The following is a 15,418-nucleotide window of genomic DNA, read 5'->3' on the forward strand; positions in this document are numbered from 1 at the left end:
TTTTATTGCCAAAGTTAAGCACATAAGCATTTGACCGCATCTTGTTTGGAATGTTTCTGTACGGCCGGGAGTCTTGTTGGGGACCTCGTTTCGCTTTAATAAAGATCATATATCCACCTCTGCCAAATAAAAAAAAAACATATGGTGCCGTGTATTCGCTTTACATATTTACTGTATATGCTGACTTTGTAAGCGTGTTCGTTTTGAAATGTAGGATATAAGAATGCAGAGCAGTTATTGAACAATTAAGGCAGCCAAATGGAGCAACAGAAATGTGCGTGGCGTTAACTGACTTCACGTCGTAAACACCGAGACACAGAGGGGCTGAGGGGAAGGCTCAGAGATAGAGTGCAAAATAATGGAAAGCTATCATCTCTAACACCACACCACTTATGCTCAGCGCGGCTGGGCATTGCTTTCTCCCACGCCTGACGCCGCCCTAACACCTGCGCAGCTGCTGCTGCTGCTGCTGCTCCTTTCCGCTCAAGCTCTCCTCTCCGCTGACTACCTGCTTGTCTCCAACCTCCAACTCGCCTTCTCCTCCACTTCCCTCCGCTAAACTATGCTATACCTTCCCCCTCACCCTCACTATCTTTTCTCACCCCCTGCTACACTATACCACACATGGCTATGCTATGCTTTACCCTCTCCCCTCCACCTTTCCCTCTCTTTTTTCACTCCGCACTCTGACGTCACTCCTCCTCACACTCCATGCCCTTTCCGCCCCTTGCTGTACTATACGGCCACGCCCACTTCTTGTCTTGTTTTGATGTATTCGGGTTTGACCGGCAGGGACGGTTATCAACGCTCGACGCTGTCCGCGAAGTAGTGTTCTAGAAGCGTCGCGATTGTAGTAGATCGGTTTGTTAAGATTGCGCCCCGCACGCGAATGTTCCAGCTTTGTCTAGAGATAACGCCGCCACCAGCGATATTGCTGGAAAGTTCGATAGCGCCTGTATAAAAGCCGACGCGCTTGACCGCTTGTCAGTTGATCGACGGTCGACGTTCTGTCCGCCGCTATCAGTGTATGCTCTGGTTTGACTTTTAGTTTCTCGGCCACAAGTTCGGCCAAATAAAGAGTTTCATCTCGGACGTGTTCGCTGCTGCCTTCGTCGACGTCACGACCACGTGACATCTGGTGGAGGTGCTTCCCGGTCCATATACCGAAGGCCCCCCTCCAGCCGTGAGCCGAGCCCACACCGTCAAGAAGACACCGACCAGCGGGCCAGCCGCAGGCAGCAAGGTCTCCCACTGGAGTACGGGCCTCTACCGAAAGACCAGGAAGACCCCGACCATGCCCACTACATCAGCGGCGGCGACAGCACCCATGGCGCCTGCACCTGTGCTGCTACATCATCCGAAGGAGCCGCCTACCTTCCGTGGGTCACCGCTCGAAGACCCGGAAAGTTGGCTTGAAAGGTACGACCACGTCGCCTTTTTAAACAACTGGACTGATAACGACAAGCTACGGGACGTGTACTTCGCCTTGGAAGACACCGCTCGAACATGGTTCAAGAACCGAGAGGCCACGCTCACAACCTGGGACCTTTTTCGCGCCGCTTTCCTGGACACCTTCACGAGCGTCGTCCGGAAGGAAAGAGCCGAAACTCTGCTAGAGACTCGTGTACAGCTGCCGAACGAGAACATCGGCATGTACATTGAAGAAATGGTCCGCCTTTTTCGCCATGCTGACCCCGCTATGTCCGAGAAGAAGAAGATCCGCTTCCTAATGCGAGGAGTCAAGCAGGAACTCTTTGCCGGCCTTGTTCGTAACCCACCTAAGACGGTCGCGGAATTCGCCTCGGAAGCCACAACGATCGAAAAGGCGCTTGAAATGCGTACGAGGCAGTACAACCGCCGGATTCCCACGACGACCTACGGGGAGGTTCAAGCGCTGCAATCCGACGACCTGCAAGACACGATCAGAGCTATCGTGCGGCAGGAGCTGCGAAAACTGTTGCCGTCTTCGCAGCCTGAAGTAGACTCGATTACTGACGTCGTGCGCCAGGAAATGCAGCAATCCCTGGGAGCACCTCAACTAGTGCAGCCTGAGCCACAAGGGATCAGCTACACCGCTGCAGTCCGCCGCAACGCTCCTCCTCGCCCGCGTCAAGACGCCGCGCCGCCGCAGCAGTTCCGCCGCCAGGCACCGCCGCCGCCACCACCGACTTCATACCGCCCGCCAGCCGGCCAGCGATCCGCGCCGAGGAAGACCGACATTTGGCGCGCCCCTGACAACCGCCCGCTCTCTGCTACCACTGCGGGGAGGCCAGCCACACTACCGCCGCTGCCAGTACCGACAGATGGGACTACGCGGATTCTCCATCAACGCGCCGCGCCCGGAGCCAGGCGAACGGCCTCGCGACATCGACGACTACCTAACCGGAACACAGTGGCAAGAACGACGACCTTCACGCTCGCCGTCGCCCGGCCGCTACATGTCACCGCACCGCCGGCCGTACACTGACCCAAACCGGGGCCGGTCGCCTAGCCCGTAACCGGAAAACTAAGGGCAGCAACCGATGGAGGTGCGGTTGCTGTACGACGAACTACCGAAGATCCTCCGCCGACGACGACGACGTCGCGACGAAACCTTCAGAACACGACGCGAACCAGACAGGCCCCTGACGACGAGATCTTGCGGACCGAAGATGACCCGACGACGCAACATGGAAGCAGCGGAACAAACCGACGCAGCCGTGACCCGACGCCAGACCGAACCGCAACGCAAGTTAGCGACCTCGACATTCTCATCGACGGCCACAACGTCACCGCTCTCGTCGATACTGGAGCCGACTATTGCGTCATCAGTGGGCCCTTCCCCACGAAGTTGAAGAAAGTTAAGACCGCTTGGGAAGGCCCCGAAATCCGCACCGCTGGAGGCCATCTAATAACGCCGTCTGGAGTCTGCACAGCAAGAGTCACAATCAATAATTGCACGTATCCTGCGAGTTTCGTAATCTTGCAACACTGCTCCAGGGACGTCATACTTGGCATGGACTTCTTAAACCATCACGGCGCCGTCATCGACTTAGAACCAAATCGATAACGCTATCGTCGGACAAAACGACACCGCCGGATGCGAGTCCATGTCAAATGCCCTGAACGTGCTCGAGGATCAAGTTACCATCCCGCCTCGCTCCATCGTCATAATTTCCGTCAGAACCGAAAAAGCTGAAGACATCGAAGGTGTCATCGAGAGCGATCAGCGTTTGCTGCTAGACCGTGACATTTGCGTCGCAAGGGGCATTGCTCGGTTGCATGAAGGAAAAGAAGCGTGATGCTAACGAACTTCAGCCAGGCCGTTAAAAAACAAGTCGATGAAATGCTACGCGACGACATCATCCAGCCGTCCAACAGCCCGTGGGCGTCTCCCGTGGTGCTAGTGAAGAAGAAGGATGGGACCCTACGTTTCTGCGTCGATTATCATCGCCTGAACAAAATCACAAAGAAGGACGTGTACCCTCTCCCACGGATAGACGACACCCTGGATCGACTCCACAACGCGAATTACTTTTCATCGATGGACCTCAAGACCGGCTACTGGCAAATTGAAGTCGACGAGAGAGACCGAGAAAAGACCGCCTTAACACCGGACGGCCTGTTCGAGTTCAAGGTCATGCCCTTCGTCTTTGCTCGGCACCTGCGACTTTCGAACGAGTCATGGATACTGTATTAGCTGGCTTGAAGTGGCAGACTTGCCTTGTATTCTTGGACGACGTCGTGTGTATTCCTCGAACTTCGACGAACACCTCCAGCGACTTCAATCCGTACTTCAAGCAATCAAGAACTCCGGGCTCACCCTGAAGCCAGAAAAGTGCCGCTTTGCGTACGAGCAGCTCTTGTTTTTGGGTCACGTGATCAGCAAGACTGGAGTGCTCCCAGACCCGCAGAAAACAGCTGCCATCGCCGCTTTCCCGCCACCCACCGACAAGAAGGCCGTGCGCCGACTAAAGGTGGCTATGCCATGCTGTATCATCGCCCCTGCTCCTCACATCACTCCTCCTGGCCATAATTTTCCTTTCACGCTCCTTGCTATACTATACATGGCTATAATGCTATACATTTAGCTCCCCTCACCCTCAGTACCCTTTCACACCTCTTATTCTGTACATGGTTGTGCTATGCTTTAGCACCTCCACTCTTCACGCTCACATCACTCACCCTAACCTTCACTTCCCATTCTCCCCCTTTGCTATACAAACAATACTATACATGGCTATGCTTCCAATTAGCTTTGCACAGCTGCGCCGAGTTTTGAGCGGCTGCCGGGCACGGCTGGAGCTCAAGCTTAGAACAGCTCTGCTGTTGAAAGCACGTCGCCAATCATCTAGTCATCGCAGCACGTTAGAAAATGTTTGTTTCTATTACACAAGTACAGGACCATGTGACTAAATGAAAGGGCTTTCCTATGGTGGTGCAGACGTCGCATGCCATGGTTAATGCTATTATTGTATTGTATGTCTTCGTGATTGCAAGTCGCAGTCAAGGCCGACAGGGAAGGGAAGCTTCGCCTCTGTGAAATCCGAATGGAAGTGCGAGTCGCCGTGCAGGTTTCAGCGTCAGAAACTCGGCCGACCACAAGTTCAAAAATTAAGCGAGCCATACATGCACAATGCTTCTTGTACAGTACTTTACTGATACAGTCATCAATGTAAGAATTACTCAGCAGCAAATCTATGTTATTGTTCAGTCAGTGCGACATTCCTCGAGAAAAAAATGTCAATATCTTGGTTTCGGCATGCCACTGCAGCAGACTCCAACACAATACAGGGAGGGAGCATGAGCACAAGATCAACACATCAAAAATCATTCATGCTAACTGTGTCAACTATACTAAAACATGGGACAGCAAGATGATTAGGCTGTGTCTTAAGATACGTAATAAATTTTCGAAGGCGTTAGCGCGGCTAAAAACAAATGTATGTGTCATAACATGGAAGAAACAATTTAACACCTTCGACATATCGAGGTATTGCTGCCAGTACAATCATTCTAACAAATTCAGTGACCGCATTTTGAGAAGCAACTTAATGTTGTCTTCAAGGAGAACCGTTGTGAAAAGTAATTAGGATTCTATTCTGCTACCCGGCCCCAGGCCGGGGCTTTCCACTTGCCGGATCTTAAATAAAGTTATTTCACTCACTCTATTCTGCTAAGCGTTGATTCCTGTACGTCGATTGAGGTAGCTTCACTTTCCTTTGTTACGCAGCAAAGATATAGACACCTATAATGGTGTTAAAATAAATGTGTGAATAAAAAATTAACTGTAGTGGCATGCAAAAATTTGCGCAAATGAAAAGTGACGTTTCGGCATAGCATGCACAAGTAAATTAACGTGCAACGACCAATCAGCTGAGAAAATACGACAGCAGTTAAACTTTTCTGAATTTCAAAGTTAAGACGCATCACTTGATTTAAGTGCCGCCAATTAAAAATAAGGTGCAACGGTGGGATTGTCACGTGCACCGACACAACGCGCGGGCAGACGTGGAACAGCGCCGTTGTCAGTAGGGGGAGGACTGCGGCTCGAAGAAAAAACTGTCGACGCTCAAAAGTCCACGACGTCAGCCAAGCTAAGGTAGGAGCAGATGCGCGCCTGCATGCGTCGGCCGATCATGTCTAGCGTCGTCTTTTTCTTCTTGGCTTTGCGATTCCGTTCGCACACGACTGCGGCTTGAACGACACCTGTGAGGACGAAGTAGTTGAAAACGAGCCTCTGGCGCGCCTCAGCGACCTTCTCGAGCGCAGACTCGCGGCAGATATCCAGATCCATGACCAGCCTTAGTGGCACCGATTCGCAGTGCTGCAGGGTGTCGAAGGCAAGTGCGTCCACCTTTTCCATGGAGCCGTTGACGAAGCGGACTGCTCGGTTGAGGAGCACCTGCGCTTCAGAAGAGGGCGTACATTTATTCGCGAAGCATGCCGTGACGCCAATTTCAGTCACAGAAATATGTTGTGGATGAACGCGATTAAGCCCCGTTTGTTGAGCGATAGCTCAGTTTTGCTCAGAGAGACAGAGAATAAACTTTATTGAAGAATTAGAGTACGTGGCTAATCCCGGGTGGAGCCCTCTTGTAGAGCCCCACTGGCCACGGCGGCTCGCCGGGCCTGGTCTAGGGTCACCAGTTGGCTCCCCAGTGCCAGCTCGGAAAGCCGTGCCTCCCAAGACCACGTTGTGTGTATTTGTAGTGAGCGCACCAACCTAGATACGCACTGGCTGCCCGCTCGGTACATTGGTAAGTGTTGTGTGTAAGTGTGGCTGTGTGGTCACTACACCAGGGACATACCCCTGTTGTGTGTACCTGTGGAAAAATTGCGTGTAGTTTTGATATGTGGGGATATGTGTTCGTTTGGAGGCGGCGCCAATCCCGGGCTTCTTGGCTGCTCAAGTTGGGATGTGGAGGGGCGTACTGGCGTCTTGTAAGGCGTTGGTTTTCCAATATCTGCCTGCTTGTTACACTTTGTTCTTCATGGTGCCCTGTGAGATGTCCGGAGGAGAGTCCTGCGTCTCGGCCAGTAAGTGCGCGAGCTACGCAGTTTGCCTCCTCGTTCCCCCTCAGGCCTTCATGCCCTGGGCACCAAGTGACGCCATGTGCCTCCATCAACGTGGGCCCCAAAATATCAGTCACGCATCTTGGAAGTGTGCCTCTAAGGTATAAGCGACACGCAGCTTGTGAGTCTGTCAAAATATACGCTGGGCGCCTCCTTCTTTCGGCTTCTCTAATTGCCAAGGCTATGGCTGCTGCCTCTGCGGTGGCACTTGATCGGGTGGCTAGGGACGCGCAGGCCACGACTTTGCTTTTGTTAGTCACTGCCAATGCATATGCTTGTTTTCTGGAGCCTTGTGGCGGCGCGGGATAAAGACTGGCGTCGGTAATGTAGGCGTCTGGATCGCTACTTCTCTGCAAGAGCTTTCGGGCTCGCTCTTGACGGCGCTTTTAGATGCGAAGTATCTTAAGGTCGAGCTCAATCCGGCGGTGGTGGTGGTGGTGGTGTGCGGCGTGACCACCCTTACTGCGCATGCGATACCCTCTCCACACACTTCCTCTCCACTCCCCTCTCCCATTCCCCTCTCCACCTTCCCTCTCCCCTTCCCCTCCCCACTTTCCCTCTCCACTTTCCCTCTCCAGATTCCCTCTCCACATTCCCTCTCCCTTTCTCTCCACTTTCCTCTCCCATACCCCTCTCCCATACCCCTTTCCACTCTTCCTCTGAAACGCGGGCTAGACATGCCGAAATTCTGTCCTGCGCAACGCCGCGATGAGCTCGAGCGCATGCGCGTCCCCTCCCCTTCTCTCTCCTCTCCTACGCTGCCCCCCTCTCGCCCGCCTGTCGACCGCGTTCCCCGCTCGCCCTGTGAGAATTAACGGCCAGGCTAGATGGAAGATACGACGCGCGTAGCGTCCCTCTTCGCGTTCCACGACGCGAGGTCGGTAGCATGCCCAACGAACGCCAACGGAACGCGATCGTGCAAGTGCTCCGGCTTCGCATCGCCTCATGGTCCCCTTTAGCGGGAGATGTGTAATTTTTTGTTGTAGAGCGGGTGCATGTTTTTTGGAACTGGTTCGACGATGATTTGATCACGCATTTTGCTTGGGTACAATATCCGGCGACTTGGTCCTACTCCTTGGTGACTCCATACTCCTTCCGTGGTCGGCGACTTGGTCCATACAAAAATTTATTTCTGTATGGAACAAGTGAATTTCTTTCTAGGTTGGCCGAGCGAATATTTTGTGTGTGGGCCGAGCGCATCAATATGTGAGTGGGCCAAGTGAATCTATATATTGGTGGCCAAGTGAATTGTTTGTGTGTAGACAAACAAATTTTCTAGGGATGTCATGAGATTTCAAGGAGGGCGTAGGTGAGGGCAGGTAATGTACTACTTTGCGCACGTCACGTAAATAACAAATATAGGGCGGCAGTCATGCTCCCGCACGTATACGAGTATGTTTGTGACGTCACTCATGGTTAGATACTCCATCGGTCGATCTGTTCATCTATGCACGTGTCAGAGCCCGACTCATTTAAAATGGAAAGCTCACCGTGTTGCTCCTTAGAGCATCCCTGATGACGGGGTCATTGGAGCGCTCAGAAAGCCCAATCCTCACGACTACGTTCATCAGAAAGCGGTTCCGAAGGATCGCCTCCTTGAGTTCGCGGCAGATGCTGCGGACCTGCACCGTGCAGTCGACCACAGGGTCATTATCTGCTACAACGACGGTGAGAAAGATGATCTTTCGGTTGCGCTCGACCATTTGTCCTAGCGCTCTGGCCGTTTCTCTTCTGGAAGGTGATGGAACGGAATTCAATGACAGAGATGGTGCGGTTCTTTCGAGGGCTCGAAACAGTAGGACCACGTCGGCATCGGGTAATCTGACGCTCAGCGACAAATGCCTGCGGGAGAAAGAAAGAGGCGTCCACATTCCTTAAGAGTAACTGCCGTCGTGCGCGAAACTGTTTGTTTGTTGAGGCAGACACGTTTACGTTTATTACTGTGATACAAGGGGTGTTCAAATCAAAAGGCACGAAACGTGGTAACAACATGACCGTTACATAGATGCCTATGCCGCTATGGGAAAATGTAGCGAGACATCTAGGGATGCGATTGGAGTCAGTGCCGGGTATCGGAGCATGCTGGGGCGCCCGCATGCGCAGTAGAGAGCAGAGCCTTTATCAAAACGCCGTCCAACTGACGTGGCAGCGCGTGTGAAGATAAGATGGCGTTCACATTGCGAAATTCGACGATAGACAGCAGGGCGTTATCCGATTTCGGACAGCGGAAGGTATTAAACCGGGCACCATTCATCGCCTGGGATTTCCACGTTTGTTCCCCTAAAGAACACCTGAAAGGGAAGCGCTTCAGTTAGGACGACGAACTCAAGGACGCTGTGAAGATCTGGGTCTCGTCACGGCCACAGGAATTCTGGGAGCAACGAATCCTTCGGCTCTTTCATCAATGGGATCGTTGTGATCAGGCACATAGTATATGCTTTAAACAAAGTCTTCATTTATACCCACAGTGTCGTTTCGTACCTTTCATTTGAACGCCCCTTGTGTAACAGCGGCTAGCCAACGTTAACTCGCAGTACGGGCAATACGCGAGTGAACACCGTAGGCTTCAAGCGGGAAACTTCACGCTAACTCATCTGTGATCGTCTAGTATATTTTAGTATTGATAACATACGTCTATAATATCCTTTTATGCCTTACATGTCGGAATAGGCGGTAATAACCTATGAATACACACGAGCTCCGCCCTTAAGTGCGGCTCTTCTGTCAACCTATGCAAGAGAGTTGTTTGCTGGTTTTCCTTCGAAGCACAAGTATTTCGTCGTAACGAATGCTACGTACAATTTGAAATAATATGAGTTGTTCCCGACTAAATATTTGGCTGACTACAAATGTCAGCGTATCGGAGTATCATCGGGACCCTCAAGTTTCTTACTGGGGATGTGCAAATATTTGAAAGTTGGAATGGGAATGAAATATTTTTATATAAGAAGGAAACTTGATTCGAAAAGCGCGTATGAATATCTGTCCCGGATAACCTGCCACGGCTGAATATGCGCCTGAAGGGCCAAATACTCTTAACAAAACACCTTGTGGGGCTAGTTGGTGATGCGTATTTGTCTTTTTGAAAGATATCCAGCGCTATAAACTTCAAACGCAAACACACAGAAAGATGTGACGGGACGGGTGCTGTATGTACTCCAACAGAGTTTATCAAAAATAGACATATGCTGCGCACGACGCGGAAGATCCTGGGCGTATGCCCATTCCGGGCAAAAGATTGAAAAAAAAGAAAAAAACGTACGCTGCTTATAATGGCCTATCGAGTAATGTGTATTCGCTTGCGCGCAAGGAGACAGAAATGGTGCTGACGCCCTTATCAGCCTTTTGCTTGATAAAAAAAAAAGCTTTAGGAAACTCGCGAGCTAATCTGTCCTTACTTTTAGCTGGAATTTTCATTCCCTGAAGTCGTGGCTCACAGTTTCTGCATATCTTGCAAGAGCGACAATGGGTGGGTAGATTCATGAACGTGGCTGATCATCATCTAAAGATCTTGCATGTTCCACTGAGAAAGACATGCCATCCCGTCATGTATTCCTGTGTGCTTGTGTTTGAAGCTTAGCGCTAAATATCTTTCCAAAAGGGGAAATAAGCAAACTCGTGCCCTCTTGAATATTCGAATAATGGCTTACCGAGTGCTGTACATTCCTATTTTTACAGTAGAACATCGTGAATACGCGGTCTTCTTAAGCCTACCACGGTTAAAAAAATCCGATGAATCCCCAACGGAGCCTCCATAGAGCCCAATGAATTCGCCAATTAATTCGCATTAGGCGTAGCTCATGCTGTACCAAGCGGCAGAGTGTGCCGCGATCATAATTTGTCGCATTATGGTCAAGTCAACCCACAACTCGCGCTGTCGTCGCGACCACAATGTGCCGCAATAGCGCCTTCCGCATTTCCGGAAAACGTATCAATAAACAGTTTCAGAATCAGGTGCGGTTGGTTGTATCAATGGAGAGTTTTAGCTTGCCTGTAAACTCCTTTACGCTAGTACTAGAACGGTTTACCGTAGCCGTAAACGTGGGAGGTTGCTTTGGTGTCGCCATCTGGAGGTGCCGAGATGACCCAAGAAAGCACAGAATTTTTGCTGCATAAAGCTAGAGCGTTATAGTTCTCGGGTAAGGTTATATTTTTGATCTTTTTTCTCCCTCAGGAACACTAGATTAAACACAGACGCGTGTATGTAACTTTGGTTGCACGAAGCGCACATGATGTCGATACTATCGTACTGCAACTAGGGGTACCTTACCTGTAACCCGGTATTCGGTAAACCCGTTTGCGCAATTTGGAATGACATACAAGCTTAAAAAGCTCTAACGCATCATAGAGAGGGCTAACCTGCGTTTCCTTGCAAGGAAAGAAAGAAGGTAGGAGAAACTTTATTAAGCGGCTAATTTAACGGAAATTCTGGGTAGGACCCTCAGTTCAGGACCGCAGTGGCTGCTGCGGCTCGTTGACAATCCTGGACTTTCAATTTGTTGTAGATCTCATGTTCACTTCAGTTAAAAGGAAACCAGCTAATGACTACTGTTTTTCGTTCTATCTTTTCTTCTGTTGGTTGCAATGCTTCTTTTTTTATTGAACATCCGAGCCTTCCAATTCTCAATCAGTGCTTAAAACTTCGACTCTTCCAAGGGAAGGTGAGATCCCTTAGATAATTAGTTAACCAGTCGACACTTCACATTTCTTGAAGAAGTTAAATTAAGAACATGCATGCCCTAAGCTACTCCAAACAGAAGAACTGAGCGATACTTTCCTCAGCGACTTCGACGTAGCCAAAGTGTGGGTCAGCCTTTGGACCGCGGTTCCTTGCGGAAGCTCTGCGAATTCAAGGTAGACCATGTCGAGATTTCGATGGTCGGCGATGGCCCGTAAGCATTCAGGCGCGTCTTCGCGCTCGCCAGTTCAGGCAAACGGAGGGCGTATGGGATGCTGGATGCTGTGTAATAAGTCCGACGCTCGAGGGTTGACCCAGTGAACTTGATGCGGGAGAGGCATCCATCTGTTGATCTTACGAAACAACGAGGCGACCTCTTCCGCAGGGTGTTGGTCTGTCATGTTGACCACCAGCGCCTCTAGCGTCTTATTCACCTGCAAACATTGGACCCCGAAAACTTCTATATCCGCAACGCCCAAAAAAGCCCCGTATAATGACGACAGTTGGACTATTGGCGATGTGAAATACAACAGTCGACCTGATCAATAATAAGGAGGTCACTTTAGAATTAAGAAAATCGCGACACTTTACACAGAAAGACTCAGTGCATCAGATGCATAGGTATGTGAACAGGAGGGCGGCTGCCCTCGCCAAACCATAATCATTTAAGAAGGGCTCTAAGTCGGCCCCACACCTTAGTGGGACCTGTCCCGTTTCTGGTTAAAGTGGAGTGTTATAGCCATGCTAGTTTTTCACGATCACGGCAGCCAAGGACAGCGGATGTTGCATTGGAAGGGCTGACTTCCCGCCTGTGTCCACGAAATGCCTGGGACCAAAGGCAGGCTGTTGTAAGCAGCACTTCATCCCTTTATTTTTTCTTTTCCATTAAATGCAAGGCTTGTTTTCTGTCGGACTCGACCAGCGGGGTTGGGAAAGGGGGGGGGGGTGGACCGCGGCAGTGAAACTTCGTTGCCCTTAACGCGGAACCGTGCCCACATCAACATTGAGATGTAGTACATACTCTTAACTAGAAAAAGGCAACATAGTATAACATACCAAATTTGTCGTAGAGATGAACACATGGTGCTACTCTCAGTTCTGTGCAAACTATTCACTTAGGTAATTTTGAATAGAATAATGGAACAGGTCATCTTAACCTAAAGAGCAAGCTTGCTAGATGACAAGAATATTCTGCAATGCATCGTAGCTTTGCTATCCATCACGTAGTTGAGAAATCTGCTAAGAGAACCAAACCCCTTTACATGGCTCCAATAGACTGCGAAGATACATTGGTCTCAGCAGAGGTACTGGCAGTTTTGGGGCATTGAACCACCTAGAACCACTCGAGGCTGTGTGAACACCGTAGTCAACATCAACAATGACTGCGAAGCTTCCACTCTTCGTCCACAAGGAAAGGAAAATATTGGCGAATAAGAAAGGGCTCAGGCCGGTTGATCGAATAACTTCCATAATGTTCACCACATACTCAGCTAAAGTGCAAAAGCTAGTTCATTGGGAAAAATAGCAAATAATATTAAATAAGATTCGGTAAAGAACTTACGGTCGGTAGATGACATCGCACTTTTGAGCAACGATGGCAACAAATAGAAAAAAAAGTTTTGAAAACCAGAGCTGAGAAAGTATCAAACAATAAACAAACCTCCTTTAGAATCAGAATCGAGAATGTTTAGATCTAAGCCAAGCACTAACAGTGCAGTGCACTCATGAAAAGGAAGTCGACGAGAGGATAAGGAGGCGCTGAAGCGCACACGGCCGACATTCCCAAATCATGGCAGGTATTTAAGCATTGCGCCTGAAGCTAAAAGTGTAAAATCAGTGCGTTCTACAAGTTCTAACTCGCGGGGCGGAAAGTGGGAGTATAACAATTAATCTTGGCAAGAAACCAAGAACCACGGCGGGCGCGATAGAACGAACAACGATATTACGCCATAACAGCGCAAACTGCAGGACAGGGAAGCCGACAGCCCACTACGCCATGAGAGATGAAATTGAGCCCGGTGTAGCAGAAATGTAATGTACAAGGGTTGTTAGATGTGCCAGTGGGTTCATGAAGATTATGCAGTGGAGCGCCAATTACAGGGCAGTGAAACACATTGTACCCTGACATGAACACGCATTTCGCGCTGACGTCAACACGTGACGCCATGCAGTGTGACGCCACAGTGACGTCACAATGACTTCACAAATTCTGGCGACCTGTAACCTCACGATGACGTCATATGGTGACGTCATACCGCTATTATTGCATCCCTCGTGTTGACGGTGACGGTCAATTTTCGCGTTTGATGAGGCATCTAAGGCCTTAATAAACCTAAGAACGTCCGCCTTACCTTCAGGGTACTTATCATGTCGGACAAAGCGTCAGTTGTGAAATGGTTGTCTTCCAGATCAAGCTCGCGCAGTCGCTTGTCGATGAGAAGTCTGTATGCGGCGCACGCCGCGAAAGTTTCACCCAGGCCACACTTGAGCAGTTTTAGGTGAACCAGGACACCTACGCCGACGAGATACGAATGGCGATAAGAAATACGACTCGCACAAGCTATCGTACATGTCAAAGAGAATGTACGCTTCCGCGACCAAGAACTATCTTTATCAGAACGGCTATACTCGCAATGTAATGCGACAAACACACAATCGCTTTGGTTAGTAACGTGAAAATTTGGGCGAGTTGGTGATGCATGGTGAACCACAGCGCAACTACCGAGACGAGCGCGATAAGAAGGAGGACACGCATGAAGGAATTGTAAGTCAGCGCCTTGTATGTCTTTATCGTCCTCGTCTCGGTAGTTGCGTTGTGGTTCACCACGCTTTGGTTAACCACAGAACTCTAAGGCAGCTGACGACCCTTAGTGCTCTTCATCGTCTGCCGCAAGCTCGGGCGAAGGAGCCAATTGAACGTCCGCGTTTCGGTGCGGTGGCCTTGGTCTCATCATCATCGTCATTCACCAGCCTGACTACGCATAACGCAGGGCAAAGGCCTCTCCCACGTTCCTCCAAATAACACGGTCCTATGCTTGTGGCGGCGGCGGTCTGCCGTCACAGTTCTTTATCTCATTTGCTTATCTCTCACGTGCTTGCCTTTTAGAATCCGGTCTGCTACTCTCGATGTCCACCGTTCATATCGCCTTCTCGCTACATGCCCATTCCTTGCCCATTTCTGCTTAACTTCGACTAAGATGTCCTTAACGCATGTCTGTTCCTTGACCTACTCTGCTCACTTCAGGTCCCTTAAGGCTACACCTTTCATTTTTCTTTCCAAGGCTCGCTGTGTCGTCCTCTATTTAAGTTAAACCCCTTTTCTCCCAGCTGGATTCCGCCCCGTAGGTTAGTACCGCTAAGATGCAGCTGTTACATACATATCTCTTAAGGAATACTGGTAAACTACTATTTATGATTTCAGGATTCCTTCCTTTGGTCTAAACGATCATCAAACCGGTAAGTCAACACCACGCGCAGTTGAAAGCTAAAAAATCAATCGCACTCAAAATTGAGGTAGATTTAGACACTGTGCCTTAAATTTTCGTGTCGCAAGCACACAAGTTCGCAAGCCGAAGGTGTTATCCGTAAATCGCTTCGTGAGCTCTTGGTCAGCTGCCACGAAAAGCACAATATATCCGCGTTGCCGGCAATTTCGCGCCTACACTTGCCGCGCAACGTTCGCTAGGCAAGCGCCTTCTCCGGAGGTACATACGAGCATTCTACACTTCTTACAGTTCGAATAACGTCACCAAATAATCGGCGGAAAAAAATTTGCAACAGTGTGGCGCAGCTAGAGGGCATGTACTTGCCTCCAATAAGATTCGCGTACGCTTCCTCTAAAGCCACGTCGCACTTCCCGCAATTCACAAACGTGAGTTTTCGGAGCCGGGTTGTTGGCTGAGGTGGTAGCATCTCGGCAGTGAAGTGGAGAGGCGCCCTGAGCACTGTCAGCGCGGGGACCATAGCTTGGATGTCCTCGGCGTCGACACGGCAGTCGCGCACAGTAAGCGACCGCAGTGATCGACTCTGCACAGCCGCTGCTAGGAGGGCACATGAGCGGAAATCTGAGGGCCCCCTCACCTGCAGCAAGATACGAAGGAGCACGCTATGAGTCTTCCTTAGGTGCACAACGCTATGAGTCTTCTTTTGGTGGAGTACACTACGAGTCTTCCAGGTTTATTGTGG

The 15,418-nt window shown here is 50.2% G+C and overlaps 1 protein-coding gene across 1 annotated transcript; it reads right to left on the reverse strand.

Moving 5' to 3' along the window:
• Positions 1–5,461: 5,461 nt before the first annotated feature.
• On the reverse strand, positions 5,462–8,258 carry LOC119375998 (uncharacterized). The gene is made up of 2 exons (XM_037645995.2): positions 8,046–8,258; positions 5,462–5,884 (listed from the first exon to the last, which is right to left on the reverse strand). The coding sequence occupies exons 1-2, from the start codon at positions 8,256–8,258 to the stop codon at positions 5,552–5,554; spliced, it is 546 nt and encodes a 181-aa protein (XP_037501923.1). The 3' UTR covers positions 5,462–5,551.
• Between the last annotated feature and the right edge of the window lie 7,160 nt (positions 8,259–15,418).

The sequence above is a fragment of the Rhipicephalus sanguineus genome, unplaced genomic scaffold, assembly GCF_013339695.2.
Source record: "Rhipicephalus sanguineus isolate Rsan-2018 unplaced genomic scaffold, BIME_Rsan_1.4 Seq1063, whole genome shotgun sequence".
NCBI lineage: Eukaryota > Metazoa > Arthropoda > Arachnida > Ixodida > Ixodidae > Rhipicephalus > Rhipicephalus sanguineus.

Coding starts and splice junctions, on each gene's coding strand:
- LOC119375998 (XM_037645995.2), bottom strand. CDS start 8,258: ATGGTCGAGCGCAACCGAAAGATCATCTTTCTCACCGTCGTTGTAGCA. Junction 5,885..8,045: donor ATGCTCTAAGGAGCAACACG/GTGAGCTTTCCA, acceptor TCTGAAGCGCAG/GTGCTCCTCAACCGAGCAGT.